General features: G+C 48.0%; 1 protein-coding gene across 1 annotated transcript in view; it reads right to left on the reverse strand.

The window, feature by feature from the left end:
• Positions 1–380: 380 nt before the first annotated feature.
• CPXM2 (carboxypeptidase X, M14 family member 2) overlaps positions 381–20,229 on the reverse strand; it is a 123,082-nt gene continuing 103,233 nt past the window's right edge. The window contains exons 8-14 of the mRNA XM_029201100.1: positions 19,779–19,902; positions 18,346–18,542; positions 17,128–17,307; positions 13,805–14,102; positions 8,789–8,928; positions 6,571–6,670; positions 381–1,736 (exon numbers count right to left, since the gene is read on the reverse strand). Coding sequence (XP_029056933.1) covers positions 1,483–1,736; positions 6,571–6,670; positions 8,789–8,928; positions 13,805–14,102; positions 17,128–17,307; positions 18,346–18,542; positions 19,779–19,902 — 1,293 coding nt within the window. The 3' untranslated portion in view covers positions 381–1,482. The remainder of the gene's footprint in view (positions 1,737–6,570; positions 6,671–8,788; positions 8,929–13,804; positions 14,103–17,127; positions 17,308–18,345; positions 18,543–19,778; positions 19,903–20,229) is intronic.

The raw sequence follows: 20,229 nt of genomic DNA on the forward strand, positions 1-20,229 counted from the left end.
GAGTTGAGTACTGGTGACAGAGTCTTTATGGCTTGTGAAGCCTAAAATACTTACGATCTGATCCTTTAAACGAAAAGTTCGCTGATCTCTAGTGTAGACTGTCAAAAAGTGACATGAGGATCTTTTCTGGAAAGATGCTCACTGGCAGACCCAGGAATTACTAGTGGGTCCCAAGTGTCAGGATGACTTCACCCCACCACAGGCCCCCCTGGGGAAAGAGGTAGGGAACACAACACTGGCAGCATCACTACGGAGCTTGACGGGGGTGCAGGATGCCCCTCCCCAAGCAGGCACCTTCTCCAGGGTGACCCACCGCAGAGACAGGGGGTGGGACGTGGTGTCTGGGTGGCTGCGAGTCTACCCAGGAAAACCACACACGAGAAGGAGCTCACCGTTTGCTTTCTTTATTTTTCTATTCTTCCCAGGTCAGTGAGGCAGCAACATTAATACAAAGTGAGAAGAACTGTTTTCTTGCATGGCAATTCAATAACCCCTCTCACACCGATGCTCACACATAATTCTAAGAGATTTTCATCAAACTCAGTCTAATCTGCATGGTCTGGCATCTCACACACCAAAAATAACTCCTGGAGTGATGGCGGCCGGCTTAGGAGTGCTCGTTTCCAGGAAAGGAGGACTATATTGAACAGAGAGGGCTGACAGTCAGCCTCCTTCCAGCTCTTTTCAAGTCCTAGCAGGTCAAAGAGGAGAGCCAGGCTAACTGCTCTGGTTCCTTAGGGAGGTGGGCACCTCCTGCTCTCCCCACCCAGGGAGCCCCCAGAGCTACTGCAGCAGCGGGAAGTTTGGGGGGTTCTCTGTGGACCCCACTGCACGCCAGGAGCCCCAAAGCACGTCTGCTGCCCACACTCACTCTTGAATTATTTCAGCCTTTCTCTCCCCTTATGTGCGTGATCCTTTGTTGAAAGGGAAAACTAAGCTGATTCAAGAGGCCGACTGGTGCTCACTTAGTAATGTCTCTATTGTCAACAGAGTGCAGGATTTATCTGCAGCAGCTTGGAATGTCCTGGGGCCAGAGAGGGCAGATTCTCTTAGAACGCCCATGAGCATCTCGAATGGTAACATTTGGGACAGCAGAGCCCTGGGAATGCTGCCATTCTAGCCATGCAAATTGCAAAGGCATGGGGAACTCTTGCTGTCGCGCAAACAGGAAAAGCACCAGTTTCCCTTCCTGTACAGCCAGGAGGCCCTCAACAGGCAAGCTCGTCTCTCTCTCTCAGACTCCCAGGATGACTTGCTGAATCCTCCCACCAGCCTTCCTCTGCTGCCCTGCCCAAGTTATTTGGATAAATGGGAACAAAGAAACTCTCCTAAGCCTCCCCTCAGGACCAGCCTTGCAACGTGCACATACTCCCAGGCCTTCTGGAATCACGGAGAAAACAATGAGGAGTGAGTCCTCTATGGAGCTACAACCAGGGCGGTTTAATTTGCAGGGGTCCAGGACATGACTCAAGAGTTGGGAGGTCACCCGCGCTGCCGTCTTTTCCGCCCCCGCAGCTTCAGCCGCCTGGCTGGCAGGCTGACGGGCTGCTTCCCGAACTTCTCCATGATCTCTCTGATCCTGGCCAGGTTGGTTTTGCTGAGTGTGAAGTCGCACTGTGTGGCCCCCATGTCATAGCCGACTATGCAGTTCTTGGTGGACGAGGTGAAACCTTCTGCCTTGGCCGTGACCATGTACTCTCCGGGGTTCAGAAGGCGCCAGTAATCCCCATCACTGGCTGTGAAAAGAAAGCGGGGGAATTCAGAGCAGCTCTTTTCTAGCAGCGATATCACCAGCTCTGTTATTCCAAGACCAGCCTCCTGGCCAGAGAGAGACTCACGGGCAAGCAGTGTGGAATTTGAGCCCCAGCAGATGCAAATTCTTGATGCATTCTGGAAGCCAAGATGTTTTCCTTTTTGGAAACCACCTTAATGGTTTTAACAGGAAGGGGACTGGGGTGTAGGCTCCCCGCAGTGTTAATATGCATGAGCAGAGATGGAGAAACAATCGCTAACATTCCTTTCTCTGTGACAATACACACCATTCATTATGAACTTGAATGTCTGAATGGTATGCCCTCGCCACAGAATGCCATCTTGAAAAGCCATCTGTGCGTGGCTTCCTGGCTTCCCTTAGCCTGGCTATAAATATAGAATAGTAGTATAGGGGTGGGGCTCTTCACGTCTGAAAAAGAGAAGGAAAGGGCTACAAACGACCTGGGGGGAGGCCCCAAGGTCCACACCTCATTCCATGGTCCTCTATGAAGAAATGGAGCAGGTACACGTGGACGTTGCAGGCAGAGTCCCCTGACCCTCCCCCTGCCCCGGTTACACCATTGGTCAGGCACCCAACAGGCACCTAACTGGACCTGGGTCCATCCTTAACTCAACGCTAGATCCTTGTTGCATAAAGTGGGGTTCTAGGCCAAGGCCACTCCTCCCCAGGGGGCCTACACCTGCTGAGATCACTTGGACCCCTGACATTAAAGAGGCTTCGAGACAGAAAAGGAGACATCAACTCCCACGTAGCACATGGAAGGACGAAGCAGGCACCAATCCACTGAACCCACCAAGCCAAGTTCTGATGTAGGTTGTATAATGATCCCCTTTTCTACATGAGTAATTGGATGCCCAGGGAAGTGTCACGTCCTGCGCAAGGTCACACAGCTAGTGATTAGCTGGTCTTCCCGGGCCAGGTTTGTTTTCTCTCTTATGCTGATCTGTCCTGCCCGGTCTAAAGAGAAAAGGCTGGATTTGGTGAAGTGCTACATAGGCCCGGGAAAGTTTTCCTCATTTGAATGAACCTTGATGTCCTCTAAAGAATGGAAGAGAACTCTGTGTGAGAATATTTATCTCCCACATACACGCATATAACACTCTGAAGCACCATGTTTAAATTCACATCACATCTTTATTCATCTGAGACGCCCCATGCAACGTGGTGAGCTCACGAGAGCACGAGATGTCATGAAAAGTGAGATGCGCAGGCAGTGGCCCGCCACGCGTTTCCACAGTCTACTACCTGGTAAACAGGCCTCAACGTGAGAGCCCCGGGCAGGCAATGCGGGCAGACGGCTCCCTGACTTTCTCAGCACTGCACCCTGCGTCTTCCTGCAGTGACAATGCAAGGTTCTCAACTGAATAAAATGCCACTTGGTGGCTTTTCAGAAGCCGAGGGCCACGCCCAGCCGTCTTTGTCTTGCTATCAGACGGCCCGAGCCTCCTGGGCAGGCACGCGCTGAGACGTCTCTCCGGGCTCCTGGCTCCCAGGCACACCTGCCAGAGCCGCCCCTGCACCCCCCAGACCTCCCTGTCCCGTCTTGGCCCCGTGTTAAGCTGTGGGCTCCCTAAGACCTGTGGCTTCTTCTTCGCCACTGAACTGTGTGTTTCAGTCGTGTGTCCTTGATGAATGCCAGCTGGATTAAGTGGGATGAAGACAAACAGACATGAATACAAATGTGCTATTAAGGTGAGAAGTTGTACATATTAAGCCTCAGACACTGTAGGTACTTTCTCCCCGCCAACGCCGGAGTGGATTCGTTAAGGCCAAGAACCGGCCACCCGCCAGCTAACTTGATAGAGGCCGCTGGAGGCGAGACCTTTCGGTGGGAGTGCCCACCTCGAGAACACACTGAGGTGAGTCTGAAACACCCCCAGGGAAGGGGCAGCCCAGGTTCTCACCAAGGGAGATGCTCAAGAAGCCAGGAGTGAAAGAAATCCATAATTAACACGTGCTTGTCAGCTCTACTGATTCAAATTTATAAGACGGCTTTGTAATTCTTTTTCTCCCCCAAATAGCAGAAGGCTCCCTCCTCATCCTCTCCCCAATCTGCCCACCTTTGCTGTGCTGGCCTCCTTCTTATTACATCTCGGTGCCCTGTCAGGGGTGTGTTTCGGGGGTGAGTGCTCTGTGGAGCAGGGGGAGGTTGGCACCCAGGTGGCATCACCCAGCATCGGTGGACGGAAGGATCAACCCGGGCCCTAACGAATGGCCATTCATTAGCAGGTCGGGTTAGTGTTCCCAAACAAAGGTCAGTCACGTGGCATTCTGAGCCAGGTTTTGGGCCAACATATTTACATGCATTTAGAAAGCATCCTTACTAGCTTCTCTCCCTGTGGAATTCCACTTAATATCCCTGTTTAGTTTATGCAAATTCCCTCCTGGAATAAAACTTGTCAGATCACATAAGCCTCAGACAGAAATCAAGGCAAATTCAGAGCTTATGTGGAGCAACGAAGGACCCTGAAAGCAACGCAATAAAGAACCATCCATGACACACGGGATTCCTCTGTGATGCGAACGTGCTGGGAGATTATTTTGTGGGGAACGAAGGGAGATGGAGCTGCATTTTCCATTAGCTCATCAAAACTGTCTCCTTGATTACAAGGGCTTTGAAATTCCGAGCTCATTAGGCAAAGCTCTCTCTGCTGGCTTGTGGGCCCCACTCTGTTTAAAACTCTTATTTTCTCACATTGCCTACAAAAGACTAACAGTCCAAGGAATGTTTCAGGCTCTTTTACAGGCACTCATTAATAACGTTTAAAATACAAGGTCTATGCAGAACCAGATCAAATAGCCCCTTTCATCCACAGTGATCACCTGCACCTTGCATGTCTGGCCCATGACAAGTTTACAATCTGCATTTGTTGAATTAATGAATGAATAAGTGAATAAGTGAATGAATGAATGGATCAGTGTATGCCTGCCTATGTGGGGCAACTATGTACCAAACGCCATGCTACCCAGTGTGCAGCCTTGTGGTCAGTGGCTATAAGACCCTGGAGGACAAGTGGATGCTCAGGAAATATGGCTGCGCGAAGAAACAGGCAACTACCTTGAAAGAAGGCGATTCAGGGCATCACACCACAGTCTACTGTTTTGTGGCATTTCACCCATTTACAGAATAATTGTCCTTCTCTGCCAGGCACGTGAGCAGGTAGCCTGGTATTGAAGAGCACCTGGGCCAGGTGTGAATCTCAGCCCCACCCCCATCCTAATGTCCTAGAGCCTCTGCTTCCTCACAGGTCAAATGGGATCACTTGGGGGAGGACAGGGTGTCTTCATGCATGTGACCAGCTAGCGGAGAAAGTGGCCCTTCTCTTGTTCAGGGGGAACAGCGTGGGGCAAGGCAAGGGGGACCACATTGAGAGTCTCAAGCTCTTGCCTCAATCCCAGCTCAGCCTCTCTCTGTGCATCTGGGAAACGCCACATAATGTGCAGTGCGGCTGGCCACCCCGGCACAAGGTAAGCTCTTAGATCCCCGGGCGCAGGTCAGGCCAAGTTAGCGTCAAGTCTTGTTTCTCCCGGTTCAGGTGTGTCTGCAGCTGAAGAGATCTCTTTTATGGAAATCACGGTCTCCTTCCTCTTGCTGACGATGGCGCTGTTTGCTACACCTGGGCGGGACCTGCCCTGGGTTGAATGATGCCCTGCCCCCCACACTCTCCAGTGGCCCACATCCTACTACCCAGGACCTACGAATTGACCCTATTTGGAAAAAGGGTCTTTGCAGATGTAATTAAGGATCTCAAGATCATCCTGGATTACGTGGATGGGTCCTAAATCCAATGACAAGTGTCCTCATAAGAGACAGAAGAGCAGGCGCCAGGAGGAAACGGAGGCAGAGACTGGAGTGATGCAGCCAAGGAAGCTCAGGAATGCCTGAAGCCACCAGGAGCCGGAAAAGCCAAAGAGGGATCCTCCCCAGGGGCTCCAGGGGGAGCACGGCCCTGCTGACACCTTGATTTCAGACTCCCGGCCTCTATAACCGTGAGGGAATAAATTTCTGTTTCTTTAAGCCACACAGTCTGTGGTCATTTGTCATGGCAACCACTGGAAACCAATGCAGGACCCAGTGCCCTGCTCACTGCAGCTGACAGCAAGGCAGTATCTGACGCAGCGCTCCCCAACGTCGCCCCCACCCCACCACGTAGGGAAACCTCTGCGTGCAGGTTTAAACGTGCCTATGGGCACACCATCTCCAACGGAACGCTCGCTGACAATCCGACTTAAGCATCCAACCGATTCTGTTCCACGTGCATCTGTCCCTGCATCGTACTGCAGACATCAGCCATCAGTCAAACTGGCCATTTCTCACTTCCCTCTGGACACGCCAAGTGCCATCCCAGGTGACGAGAGTCCTGGGGCACAAGGGTAAGCCTGGGCTTGTTTTCATATCATAACCGGCCGAGAATAAGGCAGCCCTTGTGCAGACGCTCGGTGTCTGCGGGCTGCTTCCAGCCAGCGCTGCAGCTCTGGAGCAAGAAGGGAAACAGCACGCAGCTGCTCCAACGCCTGAACCCAAGCCCCACCCGCCTCCTGAACCTTCAGTGGGTCCTTCAACCTCTCTGAGCCTCTGGTTTTCACCTGAATAAGGGACAGAGAGAAGCCAGAAAGCAGAGGCTGAACACCTTGCTTTCCAGGGGCTCCATGTTAAGTTGGAGAAAAGAGACAATAAGCCAGGTCAGAGGAAGAAGTTTCTGGGCCTCAACTTGTGGTTTTAACTCAAATAAAACACTTCAAGAAAATGGATATTTCCTCTTGAGAAACAGTTCACACACATTATTTGTAGTTACCTGTTCGGATGTCATGGTTAACGCCCTCTACGGAGATAACAGCGTTTGGAATTCCTTTTCCGTGCAAATCCCTCACCAGGCCTTTGATGCCCCGATGAACCTGCTCGACAAACAGGAGAAGCAGATGAGCTCACCGATCAACCGGCACAGCCAAGAGGGCCAGAAACCTAATGCCAGCCCAGTGCCGCCAAGAGCCCCCCACAAAGCTACGTCTGGCTCAACAGCTCCCCGGCTCGGCATGGATTTGGTGTGTAAATGTCTGTATTCCTTTTGGGTCCATCTACTGGAAAGTCTTCCACTGGAGTTAAAATATTCCAGAGGTTTAGAAAATATTAGGATCTGAGATGGTTCATAAAAGACACATCCAGTAAAAATGGAATTTAATTTTTATAGGCACATTTATTTTGACTTTCCTGGACTCTACAGACTTAACACATAGACTTTAAGAGTCAAAGAGGGGCTTCCCTGGTGGCGCAGCGGTTGAGAGTTCACCTGCCGATGCAGGGGACACGGGTTCGTGCCCCGGTCCGGGAAGATCCCACATGCCGCGGAGCGGCTGGGCCCGTGAGCCATGGCCGCTGAGCCTGCACGTCCAGAGCCTGTGCTCCGCAACGGGAGAAGCCGCAACAGAGAGAGACCCGTGTACCGCAAAAAAAAAGAGAGTCAAAGAGGAGAGAAAAGACTCAAAAGCATCCCTGTAAAGTACAGTTCATCCGCAGGGCCCTTCCACTGATGAGCTGTGTCACATGACACACACCAACTCTGAGCCTCGTGCCTCAGGTTCCCCCATCCGAAGATCCAAGACGACATACCATCATTTCCAGTGACATTCTTTATACATATCGCTATGCCTGGGCATTTTATCCATAGGAGGCTCTTCGGCTAAACTGGGATCATCACGTTAGAATGACTAAGGCCTTCTCTCTCTTTGTTCATGTATGAAATGAAAAAAGAGCCTTCCCTTACAAAATTCCAGAGTGGGGACGGAGAGTGTGCTCATGGCTTCCCAGGAGGGGAGAACAGGTTCACACCCTACTGTGCAAGGAGAGTGGGCTGTGGGCTGTGGGCTGCACTGACCCTCTCGGGATCCTCACGGATCAGACTTGGATGCTAAATCGCAGTGCCAACCTCTGCCACCATGGGGAGGTGCAGGTACCAGGAAGCTGGCAGCCCAAGCCCTTGGCTGAATGCCTCTTCTGACTCACCTATGAGAACCCATGGAAGAAGGGCAACCTCCCAATACAGCCTCAGCATCTTACTTCCTAATGAATGTGAGTCACGGTAGTCATATGAAGTTCCACATTCTTTTTATTTCTCTGGTTCCTGTGAGTCTCTTCCTTGTAGGGGCATGGACGTTATTTGGTTAGTTTTAGTACCAAACTAGAACCGGTTTGCTCAATGCTACAAGACAGGTGTATCCTTGAGAGCAGGAGGAAAAGAAGGTGTGTGAGGTCCTAGCATACATGGCAGGGCTTCCTCACCAGCTACAAGCAGAAGCTCAGCAGACACTTGTTGGAACTGTTCCCAGGTGACACCCGACACCTGCAGCAGTGACTCCTCAGCCTCCGAGCTGTTATGGGCTGAACTGTGTCCCCCACAAACCCATATGCTGAAGTCCTTACCCCCAGGATCTTAGAATGTGACTGTATTTGGAGATAGCATCTTTAAAGAGCGGATGAAGCCCTAAGAGTGGGCCTTATAATCTGACTGGTGTCCTTGTAAGAAGAGGACATTTGGACACGCAGGGGCACCAGGAGTGTTTGCACGCTGAGTAAAACCATGTGCGGACACAGTGAGGAGGTGGCTGTCTGCAAGCCAAGGAGAGAGGCTGCAGGACGAAACCAACCTGCTGACACTTTAATTTTGCACTTCTAGCCTCCAGACCATAATTTCTGTTGCTTAAGTTCCCCAGCCTGCATATTTTGTTACGCAGCCCTAGCAGACTAATACAAGGGGCCTGAGTATGCTGGCTGGACAAACACCCCTTCCCCACGGAGCAGCATCCTAGAACCCCAGAAGTAGTCTCACTCACCATGAACCAGTGGGAGCAACTGACATTGACTTAGAGCTCACAGACAACAGTTCCTTCTGACACTGTAGTCGCTAGCCCAGGGTGATGGCCACCGTAGGAAGCGCTAATTTGATCTCAGGCTTTTGGCCACCTCAAGGGCTTCGTTCCCTAGCTACACCCCATCACAGCCGTGTGCCCACGTCATACCTGCTCCATGAACACGATTAAGGATTCCCGATTATTCTCCCACTCCTCAGGCAGCTCGCTCTCGTGCGGGTATTTATCACAGCCCACATAGATGGACAGCTCGAAGCAGTTTGTGTGAAGGTAGCTGAAATCGTTGAGACCTGCCGAGCCAACCAGACAACGTTTTAACTGAACAGTGCTCAAAGTGGCCCTGGGAGACAGCAAGAATGTTCAAGAATGTGATTCAGAGGACTTCATTTGAACAAGGAGGTATCAAGTGTCTACACAAAAAATTAATTAGAGCAACTGATGGGGGACAGAATGGGGGGCTGAGATAGAGAGAAGATGCAGCTGGAACAGTCTGTGGGGAAGACAGGCATATGTAGGACATCTTTGACAAAAGGAGGACTGAAATGCTTTTTAGATAAAATTATTTTCATTTTATTAAACTCAGTTTAATACTATTTTTAGGATAAAGGTATCATTTCTTTTTTCTTAAAACAATTTTTTTTCTTTTTTTTAAAATTAATTTATTTATTTATTGGCGGTGTTGGGTCCTTGTTGCTGTGTGCAGGCTTTCTCTAGTTGCAGTGAGCGGGGGCTATTCTTCATTGTGGTGCGCAGGCTTCTCATCGCAGTGGCTTCTCTTGTTGCGGAGCACGGGCTCCAGGTGTGAGGGCTTCAGTAGTTGCGGCATGCAGGCTTCAGTAGTTGTGGCTCGCGGGCTTAGTTGCTCCGCGGCATGTGGGATCTTCCCGGACCAGGGCTCAAACCCATGTCCCCTGCATTGGCAGGTGGATTCTTAACCACTGTGCCACCAGGGAAGTCCCTCTCTTTTGTTTTCTTTTTGTTGTTTTTTATTTTTTGAAAGGTATCATTAATTAATAGTATGGCTTTTTAGTGTTTAATTAAATTTAGCTCAATAGTTATGCCGCTCTCAGCTACAGCTCTATAACTGTAGAATAAAAACTGCAGTTGTCTATTCTAATTCATAAACATAACTATCCATCCCACCACTTACCGAGTGTTTTACATAAGCCAGAAGCCGTCCCTAGCGCTCTGCATCCAGGCTCATTTAGTCTTCATCACAAATCCAGCAGAGACGTAGGTAGCATAGCCCAGTTTTACAAATAAGAGAATTGAGGCGGAGAATGGTTAAGGACTGCATTAAGGAATGTATCCAGAATCGTGCGTCTGGACAGTCAGGGTTTGAACCCAGGTGTGTGTAATGTCTGCCCAGCCCTTGCTTGTCACTGCTGGGGGACTGAAGGGCAAATGTCCTCACCACCCAGCTGGAATGCAGACAGTCTCGTGCATCCTGACATGGCTACAACAGGACTTGGTCCCTGTATTAGTTTCTTAGGGCTGCTGTTACAAAGGACCACCAACTGGGTGGTCTAAAACAACAGAAAATTATCCTCTCATAGTTCTAGAGGCCAGGAGTCCAAAATCAAGGTGTTGGCAAGGCCACACCCCCTCCAAAGGCTCTTCCTTGTTTCTTTCAGTTCCTGGTGGCCCCTGGCATTCCTTGGCTTGTGGCTGCATCACTCCCATCTCTGCCTCTGTCTTTACAGGGCTGTCTCCTCAGTGTGTGTCTTCTCCTCTTCTGTCCTTTATAAGGACATTTGTCACTGATTTTAGGGCCCACCTGGGTAACTCAAGATGACCTCATCTTGAAACCCTTATCTTAATGACACCTACAAAGACCCGTTTTCCAAATAAGGTCATACTCACAGCTTCCAAAGATTAGGAAGTAGATGTATATCTTGGGGGTCCCATTCAACCCACGACAGTACCCAAAATGCATAAATGAATGTCAGATGGCATAAAGTCCAGTGGCTCTCTTCCCAACATTTTATTTTTGGAAACCATTTGAAATAGCAAGAACACAGTGCTACTATGTTATGTGTGAGGGCCAAGAGAACTCCCCCAGCAGAAGGCGCCACCAACAAGCCCGCCCTGGCTTCTGAGAGTCAAGGCCACAGAGAGAGGAAGTTGGCTGGGCTGGTCTCTCTGTTGACCGGGGACAAAAAGCAGGTCCTCCTGCACTTCAGCCTTGGTACTCACCCGTCCTCTCTTCCCTCCTTCCTCGGAGCGTTCAGTGATACATTCCTCAGTACAAATATCTGTTTAAAAATCACAGCTTTGGGTGTCAAGATCAATTCTGTACTGATCTGCTGCCTAATTGATAAAGTCACAGACAAAAGGGTACAAAATACACAGCCACTCTCTCTACCAGATTCCAGATTCGAACCATTCACAGGTCACCAGCCATGGGCCTTTGATCACATCTGTGATCAAATAAGGAGAGCGACAGCAGTGGGATAAAAGGAGTGGGACGGTGTCAAGTTAATGGAAAAACCCCTCACAGGACCTTGTCTGGCTGAAGAAGGTTGGCCAAAAATGCCAGGTCAGGGCTTCCCTGGTGGCGCAGTGGTTGAGAGTCCGCCTGCCGATGCAGGGGACGTGGGTTCGTGTCCCGGTCCGGGAAGATCCCACATGCCGTGGAGCGGCTGGGCCCGTGAGCCATGGCCGCTGAGCCTGTGCGTCCGGAGCCTGTGCTCCGCAGCGGGAGAGGCCACAGCAGTGAGAGGCCCGCGTACAGCAAAAAAAAAAAAAAAAAAGCCAGGTCAGCTCATTCAGTGGAACCCGAGGCGTGGAACCTCAGGCAGCGCCCATGGATCAGCGGACAGGCCCTCCCGGGAGGGCTGGACCCCTCCGCACACACACACAATTCTCATTATCCCAACCTCCAGGCCTTGTTAGTACTGAAATAAATAAATGTGATATTTAAAACTCTGGAGCGGGTATGCCATTTTGCAATCAGTGCTAGAAGCGCTAGAAGAATTGGCAAAATGAGACACCAGGAGACCGGTGGAAAACTTGTGCCAGGCTATCGTTAACGCTGAATTCCAGCCCTTCAGCGAATGTCATGCAGCTGAGAATCCTCCGTAAGAAATGGCTTCAAAAGTGAAATATGCGGGCAGGAGGTGCGGGGTGATCCAGATAGCTCTTCCCGGCTGAGGCTTCTTCCTTTGGGTTCTCTCTGGGCCTGGAATCCTGCTCTTGTCACGGCTTCAGTGTGGAACACGGGGCCACGCAACCCTGTGGCTCTGTGGGGCCGATGCTGTCATAACGTCTGCCTTCCTTGTGCGGGAGAGGATGCCAGACAGCAGCCGACACAAAGAAGGTCTGACGTCCCTTTGGAGTTGAAATGCACACACTGCAGACGATGTGCCTTTTGAGCTAGACCGGACCCTGCTCCCAGCTACCCACTCCCCACTAACTAAGGCCTGTCAGTGCACCGCTAACGAGTGCGCAAGACCTAGACAGAAAGAAGGAGCGGAGGGGGAGGAGAGGAGGGAAGGAAATTAGAAATCCCATCTCATTAATCTACAAAGAAATGAATCTGCAGACTTCGTCACACCGCCTGCAGGAAGAATGATTAAAAAGGCTTAAGCCACCACATGGCTCTGCCACAGAAGTCCCCGAAACAATGGAAAATACAATTGATAGAAACAAATCAAATGCTGCTGATGTGATTAAGTGGCAGCCGACTTTTCAAGACGTTGCTATTGACCCACCGCTGACAAATCCCGCAGTGTCCGAACCCAATTTAGTCACAGCAGCCATAAAACCTAAACAGATACTTCACATAAAGATTATTGTAGGTTTTTAGGACTAGAATTGAAAAAACAAGCATGCTTTTGGCTATAGGACATTTTCTTGATAGGGATTTGCATTTATTTTTTTTACTTTGAACAGAGCAAAACCCTGGTGGAGAGAAATAAAACACCTCTGCTTGGTGTCTAACTAAGAAAGAAATGGCAAGCTTTCTGCATGTGTTTAAAAATGGCCAAGGGAACAAATACGTCTACTCCTTTCTAGTTTTTTTTCCCCTGAGTGTCACATACCTCTAAGGTACGTGAAGGCTGAATCTCTAGCGAAGGAAAATAATATTAAAGTTACTTAGTACAGCAAAATAGAGATTAAGGATACGCTCATAAAAGATGTTTCATGGTGACTATGCTACTGGAAGAGGGGGGAGGGTAGGGGGTGGGAACTTACAACTGAGTGTTTCTGACAAGCAAGACACAGAACACACACATCCACCATCTACGTCATCCGTCATCACCATCCTCAAGCCCATTTTTACTAATGGAAAATATGGGCGTTCAGAGAGGTAAAGTAACTTGCCCAGAGTCACACAGCATTTAAGTGATGAACTAGAATTTGATCCCAGGTCTATTTGACACGCGATATTTTTCAAATTCATCAGCGGTTTGACCAACCTTCACAAAGTCAAGACAAGAAGCCATGAACGTTATGTTTGGGATCTTACCATCCCAATGCAGAGGGACCTCAGGGAATGTGGCACCCTCAGCCATCCTCACTCTGGAGCCCTGGCCAGGAGCAGCCCTGACACAGGAAACAAAGGGCTTATCCTGAAACTTGGACCACGGGGTCATCTGGCTGCTGCAACGGAACTCCTAAAGTCTCTGCTGGAAGCCTCTGTGTCCTAAGGGGATGCTGGGAGCAGTACCCCGTATTCCCCGAATCACAACAACGGGACTTTGGCCAGATGCCCTGATGTGGCTGGAAGACCTCCAGGAAACAGGAGATTTGGAAAAAGTCTCGAGCGTGGGATCAACGCCCCGCCTCCTCCAAGGGCTGACAGAACGTTTACCATCTCTGACCCTGTAACAGCCAACTAGCTCAGTGGCTATGAGCAGACCACGGAGTCAAACAGACCCCAGCTCTGCTCCTTGGGAGCTTGGACAGATCCCTCCCCGTCTCCAAGCCCCAGTTATCTCATTTATAAAACAGGGAGTAAGCCACACCCCCTCAAAGACTACTGTGAGCATGAAAGAGGAGTCTACAGAGAGCTCTGGCACCTTATAAATGGTGAACTACAGTAGCTATCATGCTGGTAACAATGATAAAAGAAGGCTGGGCAGGAGATGATCCTCCCTCCCGGTCCAGCAGCCAGTCCATTGTCATCGGGCCGCATGATGACAGCAGGACCGTCATACTTACTTCCGGCCACAGTGTGCCAGGAAGCCCCATTGACAGTCCCATCCTCTTTCTGGAAGTCTTCCGTGTGGCACACCCTCCTCCTGGCATCCGTCATGAGGCGGTGAGTGGAGGCGTAGGCGTAGGCCAGCCAGCGGAACACGTGGTCGTCGGGTGTGGGAGTGTGCTCCTGCATCTGCCACGTGGACCTCGCCATGTCGTAAGGGTAGGCCACCACCAGCTCCCCGCCCTGTAGGTTGCCACCCAGCACGAAGGGGATCTTTTCCATCCAGGCTATGACGGCCCTGGTCTCCACTGCCACCTGTGAACGTTCCAAATTTAAACACATTTGAGAAATAAAATAAGAAGGAAACTGCTTTCTCTCCCTAGCTTTCCAAACAGGGACATAACTGAAAAAGCAATCACTTTATGGAATCACCTGAGCAAAATTTAGAGTTTCAAAATCTGTCCTGGGAAAACTGGCCACTGTGGAAATAATGGATAAAAAAGAGAGAAACCCAGAGAAGTTTCGTTTCCTAGGAACATTCCAGTTAATGCAGAAAGAGGGAATGACAGAATTAGAGTATCAACATTCTGCAACTCCACTGAATTAATGGCTCAGTCAATGGATTAATGCTCACCAATGGTTACAAAGAGAGAGAACCAAACGTAACGTGTCTCCTGATGACAGAACACACACCTAGAAAAACCATCAACGCTGTACGTGACCAAGCCTCTAGTCCAGGGGTCGGCAGACTTTTTCTATTAAGGGCCAGATAGGAAATATTTTAAGCCTCGAGGGCCACGCAGTCCCTGTGGCAACTACTCAACTCTACCATTGTAGCAGGGCAGCACCACGGACAATACGCGGATGAACGAACATGGCTCTGCTCCAGTAAAACACCATTTACAAAAACAGGCCTGAGCGGGACATGGCTACTGATGGCTGTAGTTGGAAATCCAAAAAAGAGGGGATGTATGTATATGTATAGCTGATTCACTTTGCTATACAGCAGAAACTAACACGACACTGTAAAGCAACTATGCCCCAATAAAAATTAATTTTAAAATCTTTTATTTTATAATTAATACCTTTTAAAATCATCTTCCTCACCATGAAAAATCATTGTAAATGACTGTTAAATTTCACCAGATACTTCCTTCTGCAGACAAATTATTTCTTTCGTTTTTTTCTGTCATTTCATTGATGTTTGCTCTTTTTAATCACAGTCTTTCTACACTTTGGGGGTTTCTTCTGTTATTCTTTTGCTAGCTTCTTAACTTAGTTGATGTTCAACTTTTCTTATTTTGGAATATAATCATTCAAAGGTGTAATTCCTGAAAGCACTATTTTTTTGCTATACTCCACAAATTTTGACATTTAGTGTTCTCATTATCTTTGCTTTATTTTTTAGTTGCCAGTATGAACTTCTTCTTTGACCCATTACTTATTATTTTTTTTAAATTTTCTAAATACATGGTGATGTTTTCATTAACCTTATGACTGTCCGCTAGTTTAATTGTACGGTGGTGAGAGACTCATGGTCTGCCTGACTCCTATTTTCTGAAATTTGTTGAGATTTCCTTTACAGACAAGAACACCATCAATTTTTGAAAATTCTCCAGGGATTACTCAGAAGACTATGTATTCTCTACTTGTTGGTTGTAGAACTCTTACAGATCCCTATGTCAAGGCTGTTAATTGTTATTCAAATCTCTGTCTTTGCTGATTTCCTATCTATCTAACCTGTCCATAACTGAGAAGGGTATTGGTGATGAGAGGTTTGTGTAATTCTCCCTGTGTTTTTAAAGAACAAGCTCAAAAAACTAAATTCTGGACTTAAAGCAAAGACTGAAATCGAAGGACTTTCTATAATTGTGCTAAAATAATTACTTATCTCTCAGAGACTCAAGTCTAAGAAAGCTGGCAACCATATTCCAATTTTGGTCCAAGGGTTCCCAAATTATAACAGGACTTGAATCCTCAACTTTGCCAGATGTCACTAGTATGTTAGCTTGGAAAAAAAGCAGGGATTATGTAGGGTGGAATTAGGAAATGTGAGAAAGGATTCAGAAGACCCGGAGGGCCTGAATTCTTTACTTCTCCACCCCCATAAGGCGCCCTTGGGCATCCTAACTAAACCGCATGGTATTGCCACTGTCTGTCTCCATCGTTTGACCGGTTGCTTCTTGAGGTCCTGGAGAACACGATCCTGTGCATCACTAAATGAGGCAACCACGCTGGCCGTCCTCCAGTAAGTGGTACCCACATGTGCTGTGAGCTGGAGCTCTCTTTTTTTGATCTTGCAATGTGCTTGCCTAAAATATAGCATTTCCCAGCCTTCCCTTTGGGGGGTGGATGCCGAGTTTTGACTAAATTCTGGCAAGATTTAAACAAAAGTATTATGCAGGAATTCTAGGAATGCCTAGAAAGTGAACTGACTTATCTGAGAGGAAGACTTTTTTTTAACCTTTTCTCTCCTTTTCCTTCAAAGACATGATAGCTGGAGCACCCAGATGGAACTGCCATCTTGAATTATGACCTTGAAAAATCAAAGTCCACATGCTAACATCTGGAGGCAGAAAGATGACTTTTGGGTTCCTGATGATCATGGGCTTCTATTTGGCTGGCCCTGAACCATCTGCCTCCAGGGTTCTCTGATGTGAAAAAAGAAAAAAAAACCTTTTACCTCGTTAAGCTGCTGTTACTTTGGTTTTTTTCTGTTGGTGTACCCAAACCTAACACTCATATAGTAATCAAGGCAGACCTTTTGAAGGACATATAGGACAAAAGACTAAGGGTAAACTGCATTTACAGTGGGCAGAGGAGGCAATAAAAGGCATGGGAAATTCGGCAAAAATTATTTCTTCCACGAGATACTTTTTTGCAAAACTAGACCTAAGAAATTTGGGGGAGACATTTCTCATCCAATTGCATTTTTCTTTCCAAAGAAGCACCACATGTAATAAATCCATGGGGACTTGTGAAAATAAAAGTAAGATATCTCAAGTAATCAGTGAGGTCTTAAGGACAAATTTCACTGCAATTTCACTGCACTGCCAAAGATGAAGGTTATAATGACCATAACAAACACGCACAATTCAGGCAAAGTTTTTTCGGGAAGCACTGCAAAGAAATCTAATTAAATGATTCCTCTTCTAGGAAGAATCTCCTCAAATTTCAATTTAAAAGGTAGTTATTATCTAGCACACTTCCCTACTTTTGGAGAAAACATGAAAGGAAAAAATGATTTTGTCTCGTTCTTAAACGTTATATCCTCTGCAAATACCGGTGGGTTTAACTTTGGCCTCCGCTGCTCTAGAGATTATGGGGTCTTTTTACTTACCGTGGCATTTTCAGACAGAAACCACTCAGGGATTGCAATATAGTGATTGGGAACTTTCCGTGGGATGTTCTGTCGGTCCTCTGCCCCCCAGAGCAGTGTGTTTAAGTCAGGAAAGTTGTTGTTGATGTCTATTCCGTCATGGGTCCAGCGTCCCAGGGACCAGCCTCCCAGCTCCGAGCCCTGGGAGAAAATTCAGAATATGAGGAACCCACAGGCTTCTGGATCATTCTGTCTCTCACATACATGAGGCACCTCTGTCTCCATCTCCACCTCCATCTCCATTTGGGGTGTGTCTCTAAGCCTCTACGCACCCTCTGACCCAAAGATGACATCCAAAGGAGAATATTTGGTTAATAATCTGTTAATATTTGGTGGGTGATGGATAATAGAGCCAAGCAACTCCAGAGAGGGAATGCACAGAATCATTCCTGCCATATGGCAGCGCTCAGAAAAGTATGAGGTCTCCCCTGCCTCCTCTTCCTTCACCTCTTCTACACAGGTTGAATGAAACTCCAAGTAGTAATGAGTCTAAGACTGTATCAGTGCAAAAATCAAACGCCACCATATGAATGCTTTCTCCCTGCAATTCTGGCTCACTATTTCGCACTGCAAATCCCTAACCAACCATTTGCACCAATAAATACAACCAAAACTCTGCACTGTAAAACTTGCATTTGATAGGTACCATTGTTTTAAGTATAGTTTTCCATTTTATTCCCAGATACTGTGAATATAATTATGAATACACAATACAACATTATACTAACTGTAATCTATACATACTCTCTATATAACTATAACCTATATAAATTCTATATCATAATTGGAACATGACATATAAATAATATATCAGAATAATAAAAATAACTGTCCTCAGAGAACTGATGAGAGGATTGTAGGTAATAATCAAGGTTAGAACGTGCCTTAAGTGCTCAATCAATGCTAGGTGTTATTATTATTCTATCCTATTGTTCCCACTGTATATATAACAATATTATCATTCATGCTCATTTTCTTCAGTCTGTTAGTGTCTCCCCATAATTCTCAATCACTGCTGTGCATCTTCCATAAGCCTTGCGGGTTTCCTTGTCTCAGCAGAAAGACGCTTAAGAAGAAAGCTGGTAATGTGCAGTTCAGATCAATCATGGCTCAGCACATTGTGTGGGGGGGAGAGGGGGTGGCTAGCTGCTGTGCTGGGCGAGAGGAACGGTCCATTACCCCCTCGTAGGCCTTCTCATAGCCGTCGGGGTTGAGGGAGGGGATGATGTGGATCCGGGTCTCCTCCACCAGGCGGACGATGCGCGAGTTCCGGGCCAAGTACTCCTGGCACAGAAACTGCAGCAGCAGAAGCATCAGCTCCCGGCCCAGCACCTCGTTGCCATGTGCCCCCGCGATGTAGTGGAACTCGGGCTCACCTTTACTCAAAGATGGGAAAAAACAGAGGATCATATCGGATGCTTCCAGCAAAACAGTCCTCGTCACATTGTATTAGGAAAGAAATCTCTGAACGATAGAAACTTACAATTTTAGCCCTCTCTGTTCTTTCAAATCAACCACAATTATACCAGTACAATTTTTATTAATTCCCAGATAGTCAAATATATAAGAAAATGAGCAGAAAAGTCTCAAATGATACCAGCCACGGGATAGGAATGTTTAGCCTTATTTGGCAAGAACAAATACAATAACACAGTGTTCAGAGTTTAAAAGTTACAAATTAGACACAAGCCAGAGCAATTATTTTTCTCTTCGGGGAGGCAATTATTTTTCTTAAAAGAACTTTGTATTCAATTTTATAAAGATACAGAGATGAATAAATGCAAGCAGAAAGTAGTGTCAGGGCAAGTCAGCAGTGACACCGTTTTGTAAAGGGGGCCTGTCTTTGAGCTTGTTCTCTTCAAAGCTCAGCTTTTTCAACGTCGGATTTGTCAGTGCGGGCGCGAGCTGACAGCACTCCTGCCTCTTTTGTTGGCCAAGCTACTGCTTTTGCGGAAATGTGATTTCACCCACAGATAAAGCCCTTACCCTTTGAAAGGCACTCCTGAGAGAAACTCCTGGAATACCGATGAACATTGAAGTCGAGAGAATCAGACAAATCTCTGCATTTAACTTGCAGTGGATTTCTAAAGGGCTCACAATTTTACCAAAAAGAAAAATCTCTGACCCCACTGCCACTCCTCCGCCCACTGACTTGTAGGAGAACATAGTTTTGGGAGTGATTGAATGAGAAATGGCTGAAAACAGGAAATGCTTGAAAATAGGATGGAAATTTAAAAGAAAATTAAGGGAACCACCTCTAACTAGAGCCCTTAATGACCGGGGAGTCCAGGATTTTCTCCGGGAAAAAAACCCTGTCCTAACCATCTCCAGCTATTTTCCTCTTTGGTTAGCGTGACCGGTCTCAGAGATGGGGAACAGAATTAAATACGGTCCATTTGGAGAAAAGGAGGGTATTTCTTAAGCAATTTGACAGCCCACGTCATAAAATGAGGGGTTCACAGAACCGAGATCTGCAGAATCTATGTGAGAGTGAGTGCATGGGCAGCTCCCGCCCTGTTTCGTGAATGTTCTCACAGGGTGACCCATCGCCTCGCTCTTTAAGAAAGCAGCAGACTCGAAGGGCCAGAAGCACTACAGAGGGGCAGCCTCACCGACTTCGTGCTCCCCAGGGTGGTCGGAGATCTCCACGGCGTACAGCTTCAGGCCCTGGTGGCTCTTGCCAATGTTGTAAATCCTGGTGATGTTGGAGCACATTTCATTGACGACCTTCATCAACTGAGAAACAAGATGGGTTTACGGCCCTACACGAGGATGGCCACGCTGCACGGAGGGCAGACCTCTCAAGAAGACAGCCCTCTCCCACGGCCCCCTGCACACGCCCACCCTCCTGCACACCAGTGCTGTCCCCCTGCCTGGAATGTTCTCCTCGTGGCCCCTCTGCCCTGTCTTCCAGCACCTCGTGCCTGTGTTTCTCACCTCCCTGGGCTGGAGTGTCACCTCCCTGGGTGACGAGGTATTACCTTTTCACCTTGGTTTCCTGTTTTCTTATCGTGCCCTCATTAGACAGACTGAGCCTTTTCTCTCTATACCCTTGCCTAAATA

Source organism: Monodon monoceros, unplaced genomic scaffold (genome assembly GCF_005190385.1).
Source record: "Monodon monoceros isolate NGI ecotype Baffin Bay Population unplaced genomic scaffold, NGI_Narwhal_1 Super_Scaffold_4, whole genome shotgun sequence".
In the NCBI taxonomy this organism is placed as follows: domain Eukaryota; kingdom Metazoa; phylum Chordata; class Mammalia; order Artiodactyla; family Monodontidae; genus Monodon; species Monodon monoceros.